Raw genomic sequence first — 19,560 nt, 5'->3', positions numbered from 1 at the left:
TAAAAGCCGTATATTTTCTATATATTGGGGTTGGTAGGCTAGTATAAGCAAGAGCATGCTTTTTTGGACAAGGATGATGCCAGATCCTTTTTGACCGAAATTTCCAAGAAATCAAAAACGTACGGTGGTATAATAGCGCAGCCAGCATCCCACGCGCTGGATCTTTCGCCACAGCTGATCGCCGGTCTTACTATTCGCCTCGGATTTTGGTGAACTATAAGCTTGAGCTGAAGAAAAAATGCCTAAATGATCCCGTTGGCGTGACTTAGCTATTAAATGCCTATAATGATCCCGTTTGCGTGGCTTAGCTATTAGATGCCTATAATGATCCCGTTTGCGTGGCATAGCTATTTGTGTCCATGAAAACGCATGCAAACAGTAGTTTCATTGTCAGTGCGTTTGGTATATACATAAATTTTGTAAAAGCATCTCAGCTAACTTTGTTGAAAGCCTCTCATCGCATTGGTTCCTCGTAAAAATTGCAATAATCATTACCAGTCCCTTGTTATTGTACATTACCAGTCCCTTGATTGTAAAGGTCATACTATCATGATTAATGACATATCATTATCAATATCATATATATATATATATATATATATATATATATATATATATTTAATGAATGATCAACAATATCATGCATTATCAGTGCATATCATGCGGCTAATTCTTTACTAATGCCCTGGTTTGTTAGTTTATCACAGCAGCCGACTCAAACAGACAAGTGCTGAACGTGTGCCTATGCTGCCACTGCCAATGCTTTTGTTGCTGCATATGCCGCTGGATGGTTGCTTATGGACTGGAATGAATCACATCATAGCCCGGTATCATATAATTAACATTAGTACCCACTGCACAGTTTGCTGCAGTAAATATCGGGGCTCGTTCGCACGATTTTCCACTCATTCCTAGCAGCTGTTGGTGTTTATGTGTGTCCCAAGCGACACGACTCTTGCCGCGGGATGACATTTGTCAGTGGTCAGCAGTTACTGGTGTTACTTACTGCCTTCCGGCGCCCGCTGTACCTATCCCTTCTGGGAGCCGCGTGCTGTCCACGGTGAGACCCATGTGCCGGCCATGCCGGGTCACATCCCGCGACCATCGGAGCTACGCGCAGATTGTGGTTTGTTCGGCGGCAGTTGTGTGGTATGTTTCAAATAGTATGCCACACAAAAGAAAACCTTGAATAACCTGGTTAAGAAAACCTAAATTCACAGCCTTGATTGTGTTTTACGAAGTACCACGACTCACCAATCAAAAGAAACACCGATATGGTGCCGTCTGAGGCATGACGAATGGCAGTCTTACGGGCCAGCGCTGATGCTTGGCATGTGTCTGCTGTTTATTTACGTAGCCGTTGTCGCGGGCACCAGATTTGGCTGCGCACGGAGGCACCACGGGGGTAGCGGTGCCGTTCTGCATCGTTTCATTCTCTTAATGTGGTCCTTGAAGGTTGGAGGATGGACGAATATTCTTCCTGATGCGGTCTGGTCATCAGCCTGCTATTTCCTGACAGTCTGTCCAGTTCTGAATACTGTGTAGGTGACGTCCAGCATCATGTTCTGAGTCCGGGCCCTCTCTGGATAAGGCAATGGCGACAAAAAGAAATCGCCTACTAACCAGAGGTGTGTCGTGCCCTGATGTTCCCCTGGCATTGAGCGTGCCATGTTTATAACTACTTTCACTGTTCGAAGGAAACAACAAAGTGTGCGCTGTCACGTCTCGCAGCGACGCCTGCCACCACCCCTCGCACCGCTTCTGCCCAGGGTCCAGCCCTGGCTGCGGCGACACACCACCACGCTGGGGAGGGGGGGGGGGGGAGGTCTGGTGACAGCCCCGTCCAGGGTGGCAGTGTCCGGGGGACCTTGAGCCGGTGAGGGGTGTCTGGCCCACCACGGACGTCCTCCGCACACAGCCAGAGTACGGCGCACCGAGACCTCGGCGGTCGTCAGCGGTGAGCGGTGCGGCGTGTGCTGTCGTCAGCGGTGAGCGGTGCGGCGTGTGCTATCGTCAGCGGTGGGCGGTGCAGCGCGTGCCGTCGTCAGCGGTGAGCGGTACAGCGCGTGCTGTCATCAGCAGTGAGCGGCTGCAGCGCATGCCGCCATCAGCGGTGAGCAGTACAGCGCGTGCCGTCATCAGCGGTGAGCGGTACAGCGCACGCCGTCTTCAGCGGTGAGGGATGCAGCGCGTTCCTTCGTCAGTGGTGAACGCGACTCAGCGCGTGCCGTCGTCAGCGGTGAGCGGTACAGCGCGTGTCGTCGTCAGCGGTGAGCGGTGCGACGCATGTCGCCATCTGCGGTGAGTGATAAAGCGCATGCCGTCGTCAGCGGTGAGCGGTGCGGCGCATGCCGTCGTCAGCGGTGAGCGGTGCGGCGTGTGCTGTCCCCAGCGGTGAGCGGTGCGGCGTGTGCTGTCGTCAGCGGTGAGCGGTGCGGCGGGTGCCGTCGTCAGCGGTCGGTGACGCGTCGCTAGGAGCCGTGCGGTGTAATCCAGCCGACTGGCCCGCTAGTCCTGGTGTGATGGCCTGCGGCGCGGTGCCATATATTCCGTACCCGACCCTGGTTGTACTTGGTTATGTACTGGGCCACCTGTGCATGTGTTTCACGCCTCCGTGAGCTCATCGTCATGCCTAATGGTTCCGTTATACCCAGAGTTTATGTTCGCCATTTATTACGCCTTTACCCAGAATGTTTTCCATTTAACAAAAGCATACGCACAATGAAGATCTCAGGCCCGTAACATTAAAAGGTTATGAACACACCAGTTGAGAAACCTCAGGTGACACTTGGCTTATTCCCCTAGGTATAGGCATGTATGTGCCATAAATGTAGTGAATAGAATAAGATGTAGATGGCTACTGAACAACACTGTCTGCCACGAAGATCTTCGCATGATTAACTGTTGGCCAGTGTGCATGTATTCACTAGTGTGGATGTGATTTTCAGAGCACTTGTTTAGATGCTCAACGTGATTGTTGCGAGGGTAGCAATTCCCACATATTACCAAGGTGGGTACGATGCGTATACAGGCTGATCGGAATTGAAAAATTCCTAGTGCCACTTAGTGACATCAGGATATACTTTGTTACAGGATAGCCATGTGCATCAGCTTATGCTACTCTGTCATGGTCTTTCCTGAAAGTTGCTAGAAAATGATGCGCTTTTTCCAGTAAAGCAGTTTGCACACTCATGTCGGAACTGAACTTATTCTACCCCTCGAAACATGTAAACGCGTCAATGCTTGAGTGCTTGTGAAACACAAGCGCTCCCTCCCTCTCGGACAAACTGCCATGCATCTTCCGCACGTCGTCAGCGGCGCTGACAGCAGCGCTGAGATCGCCGGCGAGGCACCAGGCCCACGGCCATCTGCAGAGCCGGACGGCGAGGCTGTACCACGGAGCGAACGGCGAGCACCACCAGCAGCTACCTGCCGGCATGAGGGTGAGCAGCCGCAGGACGCCTCGGGCTGGCGGCGGCGGCGGCGTACCACGGCCGACCGACGACCGTTTGCGTGATCATGCGGGATTTTGGGCCGTTAATGTCACCGCCCGCGATCATGCGGGGTTTTGGGCCGTTAATGTCACCGCCCGCGATCACGCGAGGTTTTGGGCCGCTAATGTCACCGCCCGCGGTCATGCGCGGATTTGGGCCGTTGATGTCACCGCCCGTGATTATGCGGGGATTTGGGCCGTTGATGTCGCCTCCCGCGATCATGCGGGGTTTTGGGCAGTTAATGTTACCGCCCGTAATCATCCGAATATTTGGGCCATTAAGGTCACCGTCCATGATCATGCAGAGTTTTGGGCCGGTAACGCTCTAACGTACACTCTCAGGCAACGCCTTCAGACCCTTCCGCTGAGTCGTACCCGGCGCTCGATGTGATGATACCGATGGGATGAGATTCTCGGTATTTCGCGCATTGGATGTGCTTCTTTTTTGTGACTGAGTGTTAGTTAGTTGACTTAGGCTGTGGCCCGCACAAATCAGTTCGTTCGCAGCAGTCTGAGGAGACAATGCGTGGTGCGGCCTTGCTGACCTGACTTACCACGTGCCCGGGTGCGCAGGTGGTTGATCTGCGCAGTGACACGGTCACCAGACCGACCGCTGCCATGAGGCGGGCTATGGCGGAGGCCGAGGTCGGAGATGACGTCATGGGTGACGACCCAACCGTTCAAGGTCAGCCCCAGCTCACAGGCATCCCAAAGATGATCTAAAATGGTTAGCCTCGGTGGGGTCTGGCTCTTCATTGCCTTCCGGCTCAAACTCCGCCCAATAAGGTGACGTCACAGATACACGCCATCGAAGAGCGCCTTCAGTTCCAAAAGGCAAATAGACACAAGTATAATCAGGTTAGTTAACCGTATAGAGACATATAACGAGTAAGATAGGCGCTTTTGAATGCTATTCGAATAACAGTTATTGGAAAGGGATCTGACGCCAAAGACATCACTATCGATCACACTACATGAGATCGAGATCTGCATATTTACTGGACATACCAGACAGCCAACAGCGCATCGACCGTTGCTAGGCGCTACTAGATCGAGAGCGACGACTTAGCTGTAAACAAACTCAACAGCTTCGCCTCTCGGGCGAGTAGGAAATGGGCCTGAGCCGTGACTTCATAGGTGGGAGATGGGCTTACCCCGAACTAGGGAATAGGCTTCCATTGGTCATTGAAGAACGGGCCTCAGCGTACCTTCATGGCAAGTGCATTTTAAACAGGCCAACAATCAGTGGGTGTTTTGGCTGACTCGAGTCAGTGCGATATCAGGCCAGGCTGATCAGTTGGCAAGATGTTGTGGTTCTAGTTCTTTCTGAATCAGCATTGTCACCGACCCTGGTTCAGAGGTCAAGATTAGCAGGGGTTTAACTCTATCAAACATTGTTCGGACCTTGTTTTTCTTGCAACAGCGAACATAGTGATTAGGAAAGAAGCACGTCACGTCATGACTATGAACATGTCATTCAAGCATGTTGTTTTGTCCGTCCCGATAGCTCAGTTGTTTAAAGCACCGACCTTCGAGCCACTCTCCCGTGGCGGGGTGTAGTTCTAGGCGCTTTAGGCGATTTTTATTTGTCCTTAAGGAGAATATTTCACGTTTAAAGCTATTGAAGTAAGCATCAGATATGATGAAACAAGCTCATTGATAACTATAGGCATGCTTTTTAAGTGGAAGACTGCTCCAGATAACGCAATACTCTGTTAGCAAATATGCCCTTCAATGCGGCATGGATCCATGACGTCATCGTACCTTGCACAACATTGGTTGAGAGCCAGTTAACGTCCGTCCTATCTGGAAATGGCGCTCACAAACGCCAGATATGAACGCCATAATAATTATATTTTCTTGGCCTTGATCGCCGCACGGCTTATGGAATGGCAGGATCTGAATGACGTTTTTATGACGCTATGAATGCCAAGGCGACTTTGAAATACTTTCCCCCGATATACCTTCCCCGATTTTCGCGGGCGTTTAGCTCAGAAACTGGAGTGGCTTAGGTCTTAAAGGGTCAGGATTGCGAACAGCACCAGAAGGTCTTAAAGTTGGCTATTTCAGCTCATAACCCCGTGTTAATGTGGAACATTCCTTTAACAGATGTGTCCTGCGGCCCCTGGCAGTGGCCGCGCTAAAGGTCAAGTGATGTCAGAGGGCAGGACGGATCGTGACGAGGATTGTGGCACGTGCAACTTTTGCCACCGAATCTGCCGTTGACGAGGCATTGCACGATCGAATGGCATGGGAGCAGAGGTCACAGATCAAGCAATGTCTTGTGTGAGTGATGTAACGCCACGGTCTTAATTACTGTAAGTTCAATCAGGATGATCAGCATGCGGTGCTATGAGTGATTACAGAAACCCACGGAAAATGCACGAACTTGACTGAGTATCGACCTACTATAAATTATGTTCCCCGAGAAAAAAGTAACACTGGCCAATGCCGGTCACTCCCGTTTCCTGAAACGATAGGTTCGGCCAGAGTAAACTGGAGAAGTAACCAATTCTGGTGTTGAGCATCATTCATTGTGAAAGGCAGGGCCAAACTGGTTATCGAATCTTTGGACACTGGAGAGAAGAGTTACTGACACTTGTCAATGAAAATTCTCAGTGCAGTTACCTCGTCATGATCGGTGTAACGGTATGCAACATCTGGTGTGCTACTTCCATTTTACGTACGGCACCGGGATTCGTCTTTATTTCGGAATGGTTCAGCAATAAGTTTGCTAAAATGTCGTGCATGGGCAACTGATGTAACGCACGTGGCAGATAGAAACGTGCTTCATTATTTTAACAAAGGGAACGCAAAGGCTGGAAATTTACAAGCTCACCGAATATTAAAAGGGAAATGGCCATCTTGCAGATCATTCGGTGTAGTTTACAGCCCTGCCCTTGTTGAGGCTTGAATCCTTCTAGTTTCTGAGCCACACGCCCGCGAAGAAACTCTGAAGGGAACAGGTGATGGCGGTGACCGGATTTAGAACCGTTGCGTGCAGCCGCCCACGTGCGCTTCCGCAAATCACGCAGTTGCTAGCTTCGTTCCATTGTCCAGGACTGATGTTGGACAACATTCAACTAAAAAACAATCCGTAGCAGATGTCATTTTGCTTCGTGTATCTTTAGGTCAGTGTAATTGTTTGTTTGTTTTTGTTTCCAGAAGCCAATGTAGCAAGGTCGATACCTCCCGAAACAGACCAGGTATTGGGTGAGCAATATCATCCAGAATATGTGGGGAGTTTCACACGGGTTTGCTTCCTCGCTTCATAACAGGAAAATTAACAATCAATTAAAATATGTTTTGTTGGCCCAGTCCATTTACAAAGCGCTGGTAACACACCTCTGACGGGCTAATCGTCGTTATGTGGTGTAACTTATGCGATCCATCCTGACACTGAATCGAATAACTTCTGTTTTCAGCCCTGGAGAGGAAGGTCGCCGACATGTTGGGTTTTGAGTCGGCGCTATATGTGCCCTCGGGCACCATGGCTAATCTCATATCCAGTGAGTACGAATGATATGATATAGTACAATGTAGTAATCGCAACATAATAATACAACTTGACTAATAGACATAATATATTAATGATAAAATGATAACAAGTGTGCACCAATCTGATATCCAGCAAATGAGTAGTGAAGTGAGCACCGGTAGGCGCCATCTTACGCTGTCTCACTGAAAAGCCAATGGAGGGTGTTTTTTTTGTTTAGTTATGATTGTTGACTTTGTGATGGTATGGCACGCACGTCAAGAAAGTCGTCATGCGCTGACAGCGTGCTATTGTATGCGGATATCGCCCGTTATCACATATAGCTGTATTGCATTATATCTTATTCCGAAGCCTCAGCCCACGTTACGCTATCTAAAAATGGACGAAAAGCCAAATGGTCGCCGTGGACCGCTGGCAGCGCGTCATATAGCTGCAACACACACACACACACACACACACACACACACACACACACACACACACACACACACACACACACACACACACACACACACACACACACACACACACACACACACACACACACACACACACACACACACACACACACACACACACACACACACAAACACACACACACACACACACACACACACACACACACCACACACACACACACACACACACACACACACACACACACACACGCACACGCACACGCACACGCACGCGCACGCACACGCACACGCACACGCACACGCACACGCACACGCGCACGAGCACATACACACACGCACACGCACATGCACACGCACGCGCGCGCGCACGTACACGCACACGCGCACGCGCACGCGCACAACACACACACACACACACACACACACACACATACACGCACACGCACACGCGCACGAGCACATACACACAAGCACACGCACACGCACGCGCGCGCGCACGTACACGCACACGCGCACAAACACAAACACAGCACGCACACACACGCTGCAACATACACGGCGAACAATAATTTGACGTCGCGGGGCAGACTACTTCGAGATTTTGTTGCTGACAGGATATCCTAAACATATGTGATCGAAGCCAACTATGAAACTGTGGCCGGCTTGACGTCCAATAACTGCACCGTATTCTGACCGACACGAAATTCGTAAGCTGAGGCCCATTTGTGACTGACGCTTCAATTGGTAACTACACCCACAATTTGTGACTGGAGCGAGATCCCATTGATATGCTTCCTTGTGCTACACGGTTGAGGTAAGCTCTATAGCCACGCCTCTTTTTCTTAGGCTGTCCCACCCGAGTAAGACATCACATGGTCATTCAAAGAGATGAAAATAGACGCCGTTTTCCTGTGCTCATCTTTCGGTGTCAGAAATGTCCTTCTGTCTTGAATAGAGCACAGACGTATCCAGACATCTGCACCAATGTGTAGTGCCTCCTCGTCCAGCTCCACGTCCGCTCATGCCCCAGCTGAACGAGCTAAACACAACAGCTTGATAGAGATCTAACCACCTCTGCCCTCGGTCGACACTCGAGTCGTCCCGGCCGTCCCAGCGCACTCTACCCCCGCTAGTGACCTGCGCTCTAGCGGCCGCCCATTGGCTTAGCTTGGCCATGATCCCCTGCAGCACGCTGCGCTGCCGAACACACCCGCAGACTCCGATCGCGTGTCGCGGAACACGGTACAGCCTCCGAACTGCCGAACACACCCGCAGACTCCGATCTCGTGTCGCGGAGCACGGTACAGCCTCCGAACTGCCGAACACACCCGCAGACTCCGATCGTGTGTCGTGGAACACGGTACAGCCTCCGAACCGCCGAACACACCCGCAGACTCCGATCGTGTGTCGTGGAACACGGTACAGCCTCCGAACTCCGTAGTCTCAGGCACTATGCAATGCCTTAAGTAATGCAGTCGAGAAATTTGCATTCTAGTTGACGGTTCCGCAGTATCAGCATTTGGCACACTTAAAAGTAGGGCAGTCACTTCATTGTATTCGTCCACAAATTATCTCTCACAATAGTCACTATTCTATTCACTCTTTCAATGTGACTTCTTCTGATAGCGTTGCGCGTATAAACTTTTTGTTTTTTCGTGATCTAGGTCTGTTGCATCGGTTTTCCCCTGACATGGGTCTCTGTGTCGTTTCCGTCCATTGTCACGTTTGTTATTCCATGAACCTGGGCCTGAGTCTGTGCGCCGTCTCTGTCCACAGTAATGTGTCACTGCACGGCCAGAGACAGCGAGATCATCGTGGGAGACAAGTGTCACATCCATCTGTATGAGCAGGGCGGCTGCGCCACTGTTGCCGGTAATGTCTGCGCATGAACATCGTTGTCGTCCCCCCCCCCCCCCTCACTTCCCCGCCCCGCTTATAACTGCTCCTGCAGCAGCTGCTGGCGCTGCACCACTCGCAGCGGCGAGCAAAGGAGACCACTGTACCGAACTGGGAAGGACACCAGTTCTTGGTCCCCAGCATTACAGTAATGCTCACAACGAAGACGCCGTAGATGGACAATAACAAGATGCGATTTAGGTGGGACTTGTAAACATTAATGTATCGTTCTTAACAGACCCCTGCCATATTGATGCCACAATTGAACTTTTTCGAGCCGCACTCTATACAAACCATATTATTACTGCGCCTGGTTTGCATCTCTTTGTGTCCACTGTCGCGTTGAATTTCTCCGCTGTCAATTGTTTTGTTCTATGTGGTGTCTGCTTCCCACTGTCGTATCATCTCCCTTATTGCCTCTCCAACAAGTGGCATATTTCTACCGACCAGGAAGCCGTCACCTGTCACGTGATTCAACTATGAACCATGCGTTTCTCCACCTTGAGTTGTTTTGTGGATTCCCTCCGGTCAGATGTCATGCGCAGAAGCTCTACCCGAGAATGGATCCCTCTGAGTGACCCTCCCTGTCGTTCATTGCAATAAGCAGTCTTGCCCTTTGCTCTAACTGCAGCGTCGCATAAGGGCCTTGCCCTTGTTACTGAGAACACTCCATTTTATCCCCCTGCTCCCCCCTTTCGCTTCCCCGCAGTTCTGCTTCTTTTTGCGTCTTCAAAGCTCCATCTTCTCTATTCCATCTCTCCCATGCTAAGAAATATACCATTGAAAGATTTTCACGGCTGGTTTTGTGTTCACAGCACTTGTGCTAAGCGGAGCTTGTGACATATCTGCCAATGCCGGGGCCCAAGATATGCTCATCTAGCTCATGGGCATCTTTTGCCATGACTTTGCCCAATGTTCCTTTGTTACGTACGGGGGCTACGTACCCTTCATTGCTCCAACATGGCCACAGGGGCAAGTTGGCCCCGTTGGCCCGTTGCCAGAAGACTTCTTCGACAGTCGGGCAAAGCGGCGTGCCCACCGCGACGCTCGTATCCATTATCACGCCAGTTTCAGGCACCCCTTCCTTCGACGTGCGCCCAAAACAGGCCGCCAGTCCGCGTGCCCCGCGCCCGGTGCCTCATCAGGCACCGCCCGCCCGGCGCCCGGTGCCTCTGTATTGTGAGGTCATCACCGCTCCACAGGACTTCAGGGTCCACAGACGTCCCGCACGTCAACAATGTTGGCGCTGCACAGCTGGTCTGCTTCCAGATTATAGTAGCATATACAGACTGAACAAGTTGAGATGGTCCAGTGCTCTTAACTAGCACAACGCTGTGCATCATTATACTTAAATTTGTTTTTCTTAAAGATTCAGTCGACGTTTTTGGATCGGCTGGCTTTATTGGATCAGCATTTAGGCTAAACAGTCAGCGCGACCTCTGCCGCTCCGATCCAGGCAGGAACTTCCCAATCGACGGCAGAATCTTGCGACGAGAAATTAACATGCCGTAAATGAAAGCAATGCTCGACACGTCCCGTCCTGCCCTCTAAGGTCAGCTGACATTTGATGCAGCTGCTGCCACCGGCCGCAGGCCATTCCAGTCATGGCCAAATAACGAGCGCCTTAAAGGGAATATACCACATTGGAAGGCGTTGAAGCCAGCATCATATATAACCAAATAAGCTCACTTATGACTATTGGTGCTTTTAAGCGGAAAAAACTGTTTTAAACAACACGGCTTCTCTGTTTAGTTAATGTGCTCCTCAACATGCCATTGTTTGAATACGTCATCGTACCTTGCAAAACAAGGATTGAGAGCCAATTGACGGCTGTCAGCACGTGCCCGGGTGGCCGGTTCGGTACCCTTCGTTCGGGTGGGGGTCAATTAGACCCCCTGGAATCTAAGAAATTAGGAGAGCTGGAGGCACCAAATCCACAAAGTACATTGCCTTATACGTGAGTTCACTTGGGTCAAAGTTTGAGGTTTCTAATTCATGACATTTGGGTCACCTAAGGTAAAAAAACGTCGAACTCCAGGTTGGTGTCCAAAGTGCACCCAGAACATAGATACCTGTTCTAAGCAAAATGTCATACGCTAATTTCAAGTCAGTAACCTCATTTTACATTTCCAAGGTCATGGGGACCAGATTCATACAAAACGGCTTCGAGTTTGTCATTGAATAAGTGGCAAATATTACGCTAGGCAGTATGCTCCTAAAAACAAGATGTTGAGAAGGTCATTTTAAGTCAGTGGCCTATTTTGTCCTTAAAATAGTTAATGAAATATGTATAATGCAGTTCCTGTAATAAATAAATTTGGAATGAGTAACAGAGATTACCGCACACAACAAGCCCTACAGTAATAAAACAGCTTGGTTTTGACCTTGGTCTGACCTTTCTACCTGACCATATAGGGCGATGGAATTGGCTCTTTTAGTTGTTGTGTTGCTTACGTAAGTATCTCAGAGCAATGCGTGGCTTCGTCTAACTCCGTTGCTGCATCAGGTTGAAAGATTCGACTCAGCTAAGTCGATGGCCTGACTTTGATCTGCTGTAGGTCACTGATCTCACAAGGTGCATTTAAATTTTGGCACCAAACGACGCGCTATTCATTTTTCTACGGCTATGTAAAATTGCACGTGGCTACGCCACGCCATATTCGGAATCCATTCCGGAAACATCTTACGGGGGGGGGGGGGTCAAATCGACCCTCACCCGAGCGCGTGTTGATATCAAAATCGTGCTCACGAACACGAGATATGAACGACTCGACAGTTATATTTATCCTGGCCTTAATCGCTGCATCGCAAATGGAATGCCAGGATTGGAATGACGTTATGGCGTTATATATGCTTGGGTGACGTTGAAATAGTATCGAGGGAATAGTCTGCACATCTTCGCGGTCGCTTAACTCATAAACCAGAGGAGGTTAGGCATTAAAAAGGACAGTGCCATGAACTGCACCGTATGATCTTCAAGGTGGCTTTTTTAGTTCAAAACCCCATACAAATGTGGACCACTTAGCTGAAAGAGAATTAAACCCACCCCACCACGGTGGGCGAATCGGAAGGCAAATGTTCTAACCAAGCGAGCTCTGGGGATGGAGGCGTGCAGTTACATTCCAGGTTGAGCCCAGTCCGCCAAGAATGCATAACTATTCAGCTGAACACTTCTGCTGACGTTTATAGCAGGCGATTCTTCATTAGTTGGTTAGCACCTGTCTCTTGTCTGAAAGGCAATGGCCAGAGCATCGTCACCGATGCCCAGATCCACGATCAAACCTATCCTTTACGTTTGCCGATCCGCTGTTCCTTCATCGCCTCTCGCATCGCACTGCCGCGCAAGAGCTCCCAGCAGAAGCGCTTTTTACACAGGAACATATCGACAAATGGAATAGCTTCCCTAGTCACAAACCACGTATAGAGTGGGAGATTCTCACATCACTTTTTTCGTTTATTTTTTTTACGAACTTTTGCGCGTCGCTCTTCAGCTCCCGCATAATTCATCAGATTGCCTTGCGCCAACAAAACAACAGACCCGCCATCTTGTGCGAGCCCTGTTGCGGAGACTTCGAGTAACTTTTTCAGGAGTTTCGGCTTTTCATTCAGAAATGTCAGAATTTCACAACAGAATGACGATTTTTTTGTCTACTCACCACGCGTGAAGCTTAGAAAGTAGTGGACCGTGACGACGATGTCATCTGCTATCTAGGAAACAACTTCTTTGGTAACTGAAGGGCATGGACACAATAGCGCAGGACGCTTCTGACCCACAGGAAAGATGACTCAAAGGTAAATGAAGACTTGAAGTTGGACAGTTAAAGTTGGACACTAAACCTTCAAACTTTGTATCGTGACCGTCATTTCACGTTTTGAAAAGGTCACAAAATGCGACCCGTGCGATCCGCTGTTAACACCACTGGTGTCGCCGCAGGGGTGCACCCGCGAGTGATGCCTAACCGACCCGACGGCACCATCGACCCGGACCTGCTGCGCGCCAAGGTGCGCTCCGAGGACGTCCACTACCCGGTCACGAAGCTCATCTGCCTGGAGAACACGCACAACTACTGCGGCGGCAAGGTGCTACCGCTGGACTACCTGGATCAGGTCCGTTGTCGTCCACATCCGCTGAGGTTTCATGTAGGGGAGAGTTGCGAGCGATGCAAAGAAGCTGGCTTCGCGGGTGTACGGACTAAGACGTGGCCTGTCGTAATTTGTTGCTTAAAACAAGTATATAGCTAAAGCAGATAGTTAAAAGTTTAAGGACAGATAAATAGAGAATTGAAAATGATCACATGTATTAAAAAGTCGAAATAAAGAAACCTGTAACTTAATACAAATGAATAGAAACATATATATATATATATATATATATATATATATACGTGTGTGTGTGTGTGTGTGTGTGTGTGTGTGTGTGTGTGTGTGTGTGTGTAATAGATATATAATTTTTGGAGAAAATCAATAAACCTTACTTCTTTTTAAGCTTAGACTCGATTATTCAATTTCTCGAAGGCGAGTAAGGCTTCTCTTCCGGAGACTTCTCAATGAATGAGGCGTGTGTTGCAGGTGGTGGCTCTGGCGAAGGAGGTGGGAGTACCTCTGCACATGGACGGCGCCCGACTACCCAACGCTGCCGCCGCACTGGGTGAGACCACTGTGATATACGCAATGCCACACATAGTCCTTCATTACGCGGTAATGCGAAACACACGGGGTGGTATCGATATGGTGTTGTTTTCTCCACGACCTCGAACATCGATTCTTTCTTTCTTTTTTCATCGATTCGTCCACGATTGATCGCGAGGTGACTGTATCATGCCACTTACTTGGTCACGTAGCAGCATATGTCGTACCATATGCTTACTGAAATGTTCACTCAACGTATACGCGCAGGCTCGAACGGGGGCAATTCGGGAGAACGTCCTAAAATGCGGGAGAACCAAATCCCGCTTCTAGGTCAGCTCTTGGCATGTGCGACCGTGCTTTAAAGCTGCCCGGAGAAATATTGGCACCAATCTTCCTAGGTTTTCCTGTTCGGATCCCCATACATGGATGCAAGGGCACCGCCATGGATTTGGGGCTTGGAGGGCAAGATTTTCTAGGCGGACGTCATGGACAATAAGGACCTCCTCACAGGGGAAGAGGAGCCCTTGAGCGGTGTCGTATTCAAAGGAAAGAAACACCAAGGCATGAACCCCCTTATAAAATTGTCGCGTGTATCATATCCAAGTGTATAAATGTCGACAATAAACAATTCAGAATGGGGCGTTCTAATCATCCAGAATGCCGGAGTTTTTCTTTTCCAGCCCAAGGTATTGTTTTCCTAAAATGGGGGTTCCTGAAAACAGGGCCAGAAAAGGGCCCTCTGATACATGGAGAACATTATAATCCAGAAGAGAAAGTTTCTGATTCACGAAGGGTGGGGGGGGGGGGGAGAGGCCTCCAAATCTGATTAAGAGGCCTCATTGTCCCAAAACGGGCATCCTGATCCAGACACACGGCATGATGCACGAAAGGGGTCTCCTGCTCCATAAATGGAACCTCCTGCATATAAAGGGTGCCTCCGGACCCAGAACAGGGCCTTCTAGTTCGCAACGAGTGCCTCCCAAGCCTGCAAAGAGCTTCCCTTAAGTGAGTGCTCCACATTTGTATGGGGTTTGGACTGAAATAGCCATCTGGAAGATCACTTAGTGCAGCACACAGCCCTGCCCTTCTTAAACCCGAACCGTTCTAGTTTCTGGGCTGCACTCCCGCTATTTCTATTTCAAGGCCAACCAGGCATCTATGATGCCATAATAATGACATTCAAGTCCTGCCGTTCCTTTTCCCACGTGGTGATCAAGACCAAATGTCATTGTCGAGTCGCTCATATCTGGCGTTCGTAGGCACAATTTCCAGATATCACGGCCATCAAGTGGCTCTCAGTGTTATGCAAGGTGCGATGACGTAATCAAACAATGACACATTGAGAAGCATAGTTACTAAACAGAGAAAGAGTGTTGTCAGAGCAGCCTTTTCTACCTCAAACGTATACCAATAGTTATAAGTGAGCTTGTTTCATAATATCTGATGCTTGCCTCATTACATTCACTTTTGGAGCATTCCATTCACTTGTGGAGCATTCCATTCAACACAATATGGGCGCTACTGATGAAGATCATGGCCCATGTTGGTAATATACGGATAGCTACAGTGCCTTTAGTTTGGTGAAAAGGGACTCCCAACATGTTTGAGGGGCAAAACATGTTCTTGCCTCCGCCCCCTGCCAGAAGGCAGGGGGAAGGAACTGCCCCCCCCCCCCTCTGCTCCCCCCCCCCTGCTGACGGCACAATTGCCCCCTCTGCCGGTCCCTGCATGCATGTAAAAAATCCATTTGTTCATCCATTGCATCCCAGTTTTGGGCAAGAAACGCAGTCTTAGATAAAGCTGTTCCCATCAGTTTCCGTCTCTGCCGCCAGGTGTGCCGATGTCGCGGATTCTCCGCGGATTTGCTTCCAGCACGCTGTGCCTGAGCAAGTCGCTGTCGGCTCCGGTGGGCTCGCTGATCGTCGGCTCAGCGCAGTTCATCAAGCAGTGAGGGCCAGAGGATGAGCTGGTGTTGTTGAGAGCGGTGGAAGCCCGAAACACGTCACTGCAAGCTCAGCAACCAAACCGCGCTTCAGCTCTCCCGCCGAGATAACACGTCGCTGCACGCTCAGCAACCAAACCGCACTTCAGCTCTCCCGCCGAGATAACTTGTCGCTGCACGCTCAGCAACCAAACCGCGCTTCAGCTCTCCCGCCGAGATAACACGTCGCTGCACGCTCAGCAACCAAACCGCGCTTCAGCTCTCCCGCCGAGATAAAGTGCCTAACTTTATGATCAGCCACACAAACGGAGCAGTGGTGCAGCACGGATCGGGCTCTAGATGCATCATGGTAGAGTCCTGGTGCAGAACATCACAAAACATAGCATAAATCATAGTGTTACCTGACCCATGACTCCGCGAGTGACTCGACCCGTGACTGCGCGTGTGGCCTAACCCGTAACCCCGCGAATGACCCGACCCATGACCGCGCGTGTGCCTTAGCCCATAACCTCTTGTGTGACCTGACCCATGACCCTGACTATGACCTGACCGTTGACCTCGCCTGTGACCGGTCAGGGCGCGCCGAACCCGGAAGGTGCTGGGCGGTGGTATGCGCCAGGTGGGCGTGCTGGCCGCCGCTGGTCTTCTGGCCGTGGACGTCATGTGTGACCGGCTGGTTGACGACCACCAGCGGGCCCGGAGGCTGGCCGAAGGTGAGGACCACCCGCCGGCAGGCGCAGAGGGCACAGGTCACTAACTTGAGAGCTCTGAGATGGAGAGCAGCCACCTCTTCTCGAGGTATCCTTACATGAAGCTCGAGTGAAGAAACCTATCCAATAGATTATCCGATGCGGAATAAATTTGAAATTGCCATTTTGGGACCATGTGCTAATGTTTAAGGTTTTATACGTGATGGCTACGTATCTATGATGTTTGCCTAACTCTAGTCGACCTCTGCCGTACACTAGCTAAAGGACCGATCTTCGGTTACCACACGCTCGAGTGACCGGTTGAATGCGACTCGTTGGAGTGGGCTGGGGCCACTGAGATCTCAAAAACTAGCAGAGCTGGACACCAAATTCACATTGCAAGTAGTTCTCTATTTGAACTTGTTTGTGCTATTTTTATGTCTCTAGGTTATGACCTTCGGGTCAGATAAGGTCAATCAAGGGCAAACTAGAGCTCGGTGCCTGAAGCTTCCTCAGACCTGCTCAAGCCACCAGCTTTAACTTGATGCTTCACGTAAGCAAAGGATCACTTTGAGTCATGTCAAGCCAGTGATTTCATGTGGCCTTCAAAGTTCAAAATGACCAAAAACCTTTGATATTATGTTCCCATTCTTATTAGGACTTAGCGTCAAGAACTACACCTTCAGCATGCTTCTCGACATAAAAGGTAAATCGAGATAATTTTATGTCAGTGACCTCCAATGGCTTTCATGGAAATCAAATGTGAAGTCCTTTGTCATCGTTGTGGTTAAGAACATAAAAGAGAGCGTCAAAATCCACCTCGTAAATCAAGTTTTCCAGTGGAAACTCTAAACGGGCTTAATCTTGTCCTCATCTTTATATCACGCCCAAGGTCAGCAGAATTAGTTGCAATAACGGTTAAAATCCTCGTATGGTCGAGGCAACCATTCCAAGGCTACATATGGCATTGTGTAACACACCATCGTCTCATCAGCGTGAAAATTGTCCAAGATGTACCTTGACTGACAGTCGTGAGCTGAATGTGGCGTCCTACAGGTCAGCGATCTTAAGAGGAGCTGGCGATTGTCTACGCTTGCCAGCTCGGTTCCGCGGGTTACGCCCCGTCTGCTCGGTGTCCGCAGCCATCAACAGCTGCGGGAAGCCCGGCGCCTCCGTGGACCTGGAGAACCTGCACAGCAACATTCTGCTGCTGGACCTGGACCCGAACGTTATGCTGCCCGACCAGTTCTGCCAGAGGATGCAGGAGGTCAGGTCACGCAGCAGGCAGAGGCCACGCAGAGGTCAGGTCTCGCGGCCGGTCGGCGTGTCTCGGGGACCATGATATGCGCCATGATGTGATGCGTCTTGGTTGTGCTAAACTAACGACAGTCGATCATACATCTTCAGAGATCAATGCTGAGTGCAGGGTACTTGTCTGTCGCGATGGTAGCTTGACAATGCGCCGGTTGTTATGCCTTCGTTGCAGAAATGCCTCTCATATGCCTTTGCAGCGTGTTGAGGACCCTTGTTCTCAGCACGGACATTTACAACATTAGCTTATGAGCGTGTGAGAATGTGATGTTGCCTTTGTCGTTTTAGGTAGTAAACGCACACAATTTAGTCGATGGAGAATACATCGTAGGAGATTGTAGATGCGTTTGCTGCATGACTCTGTGCATGCAACCCCTTCGGAGCTGGATACCTGCTGCACCTGTGTAAACTCTCCTCTGGTCGGACGCTGACCCAACGGACCGCTGTTGTGCAGGCGCCGCCGGAGGAGATCCAGGCGCTGGGGGAGCCGGTGGCGGTGCACATGTTCCCCATGTCCTCCTCCAACGTGCGCATGGTGCTGCACGCCGACGTAAGCGACGCAGACGTGACGAAAGTGGCGCAGAAGCTGGTGTTCGTCATCCGAGGTCTGAGTGGGAGCCGCCAGACGCCGACGGGCACGCGCCTGCAGCGGGGCGTCAGTGTCATCGTGGAGTAGCCGCGGCCCGCAGTAGAGGCCTCCGTAGTGGATAGCTGTGCACGGAATGCGTGATGGACGCCATAGACCTGACGGATACACTCAAGTGATCACTGGCCAACATATATCACATCCGAAATGGCTCAAACGACCGAACTTAACCCAAATGTCAATTTCATGGATGAGATGTAATAAAAAATGAACGGAATTTACCGGCAAATGTGATATGCAACTCAATGAAACGACTGGTATCGACAACTCTGCGACTTTGACTTAAGCTTTAGTTAGAGTCGCAAAGCAAACCACAGCTAAAAAAGCGGGAAACAAGGTATAGCTGCTCATGGTGAAACGAAGAATGCAAAGACGCCTGTCGAAATCGCACAATGACACTTGGACGATTTACACGCAGTCGACAGACTGTCCATCTAATGGAATACAAACAACTTAAAGCAGAGGCTGGGCAGGTCATTCGTGACGCCAAAAGGAGCTCGTGGGAACAACTTTTGCATATGCTCAACCAAACCCCTCCCGTACAACAGCTGTTGGATATCATCAGCGTTGAAAAAGTTTCCCATTTACAGGATATGATTGGCGACAAAAAGGGGAGCTTTTTCGGGCTACTTGGTAACGAGCTAGCGAAAATGACAACACAGTTCAATGACCCTCTCAGTTAGACGATACCTTCAGCTTAGAATTGGCGTGTCCTTGACAACGCTTGCAGCGTGAGCTTGTGTAGAACACATGGAAACATCGACGTTTCGCTGTATGAGCCCGTTGAGCCACAAAATGACACCAAAGGGTAGCTTTAATCAGGATAGCTTTTAGGAGTTCAGGACAGGGTTCAAGGACCTTGCCAGAAATATACTACAAATTATGCTATATCAGGGCTGACACCACAGATCCGGAAACAGTGCTCTTCAAATCACTTTCAGATCAGTGCTTTCCACATATGTTTTCAGCCAAGGTTCACTTCACATCCTAAGCCGTATAAAATGCCAAAATAACTAGACTCATTACTAGTCGCAAGAAT

The 19,560-nt window shown here is 50.0% G+C and overlaps 1 protein-coding gene across 8 annotated transcripts; it reads left to right on the top strand.

Annotated features, from left to right (window-relative positions):
• Positions 1-1,862: 1,862 nt before the first annotated feature.
• LOC119113380 (putative low-specificity L-threonine aldolase 2) lies at positions 1,863-18,733 on the top strand. Of its 8 annotated transcripts, none has more exons than XM_037237692.1 (13): positions 1,863-1,957; positions 2,949-3,010; positions 3,316-3,443; positions 4,067-4,178; positions 6,919-7,002; positions 9,185-9,280; positions 13,239-13,411; positions 13,874-13,952; positions 15,766-15,880; positions 16,452-16,588; positions 17,223-17,270; positions 17,707-17,831; positions 18,330-18,733. In XM_037237692.1, the coding sequence occupies exons 2-13, from the start codon at positions 2,962-2,964 to the stop codon at positions 18,549-18,551; spliced, it is 1,368 nt and encodes a 455-aa protein (XP_037093587.1). In that variant the 5' UTR covers positions 1,863-1,957; positions 2,949-2,961; the 3' UTR covers positions 18,552-18,733. The 8 variants fall into 8 exon arrangements, with proteins under 8 accessions (XP_037093587.1, XP_037093595.1, XP_037093588.1 ...); XM_037237693.1 differs by having other exon boundaries at positions 1,869-1,988; XM_037237694.1 differs by lacking the exon at positions 1,863-1,957 and adding an exon at positions 2,011-2,050.
• The last annotated feature ends 827 nt before the right edge of the window (positions 18,734-19,560 follow it).

Source organism: Pollicipes pollicipes, unplaced genomic scaffold, assembly GCF_011947565.3.
Source record: "Pollicipes pollicipes isolate AB1234 unplaced genomic scaffold, Ppol_2.1 Scaffold_7262;HRSCAF=8765_pilon_pilon_pilon, whole genome shotgun sequence".
Taxonomy (NCBI): Eukaryota; Metazoa; Arthropoda; class Thecostraca; order Pollicipedomorpha; family Pollicipedidae; genus Pollicipes; species Pollicipes pollicipes.
Note: the sequence above shows the minus strand (reverse complement) of the source record. Positions and strands in the feature narration are given on the sequence as shown.

Coding starts and splice junctions, on each gene's coding strand:
- LOC119113380 (XM_037237692.1), top strand. CDS start 2,962: ATGCTCAACGTGATTGTTGCGAGGGTAGCAATTCCCACATATTACCAA. Junction 15,881..16,451: donor TCAGCGCAGTTCATCAAGCA/GTGAGGGCCAGA, acceptor GTGACCGGTCAG/GGCGCGCCGAACCCGGAAGG. Junction 17,832..18,329: donor TCTGCCAGAGGATGCAGGAG/GTCAGGTCACGC, acceptor GCTGTTGTGCAG/GCGCCGCCGGAGGAGATCCA.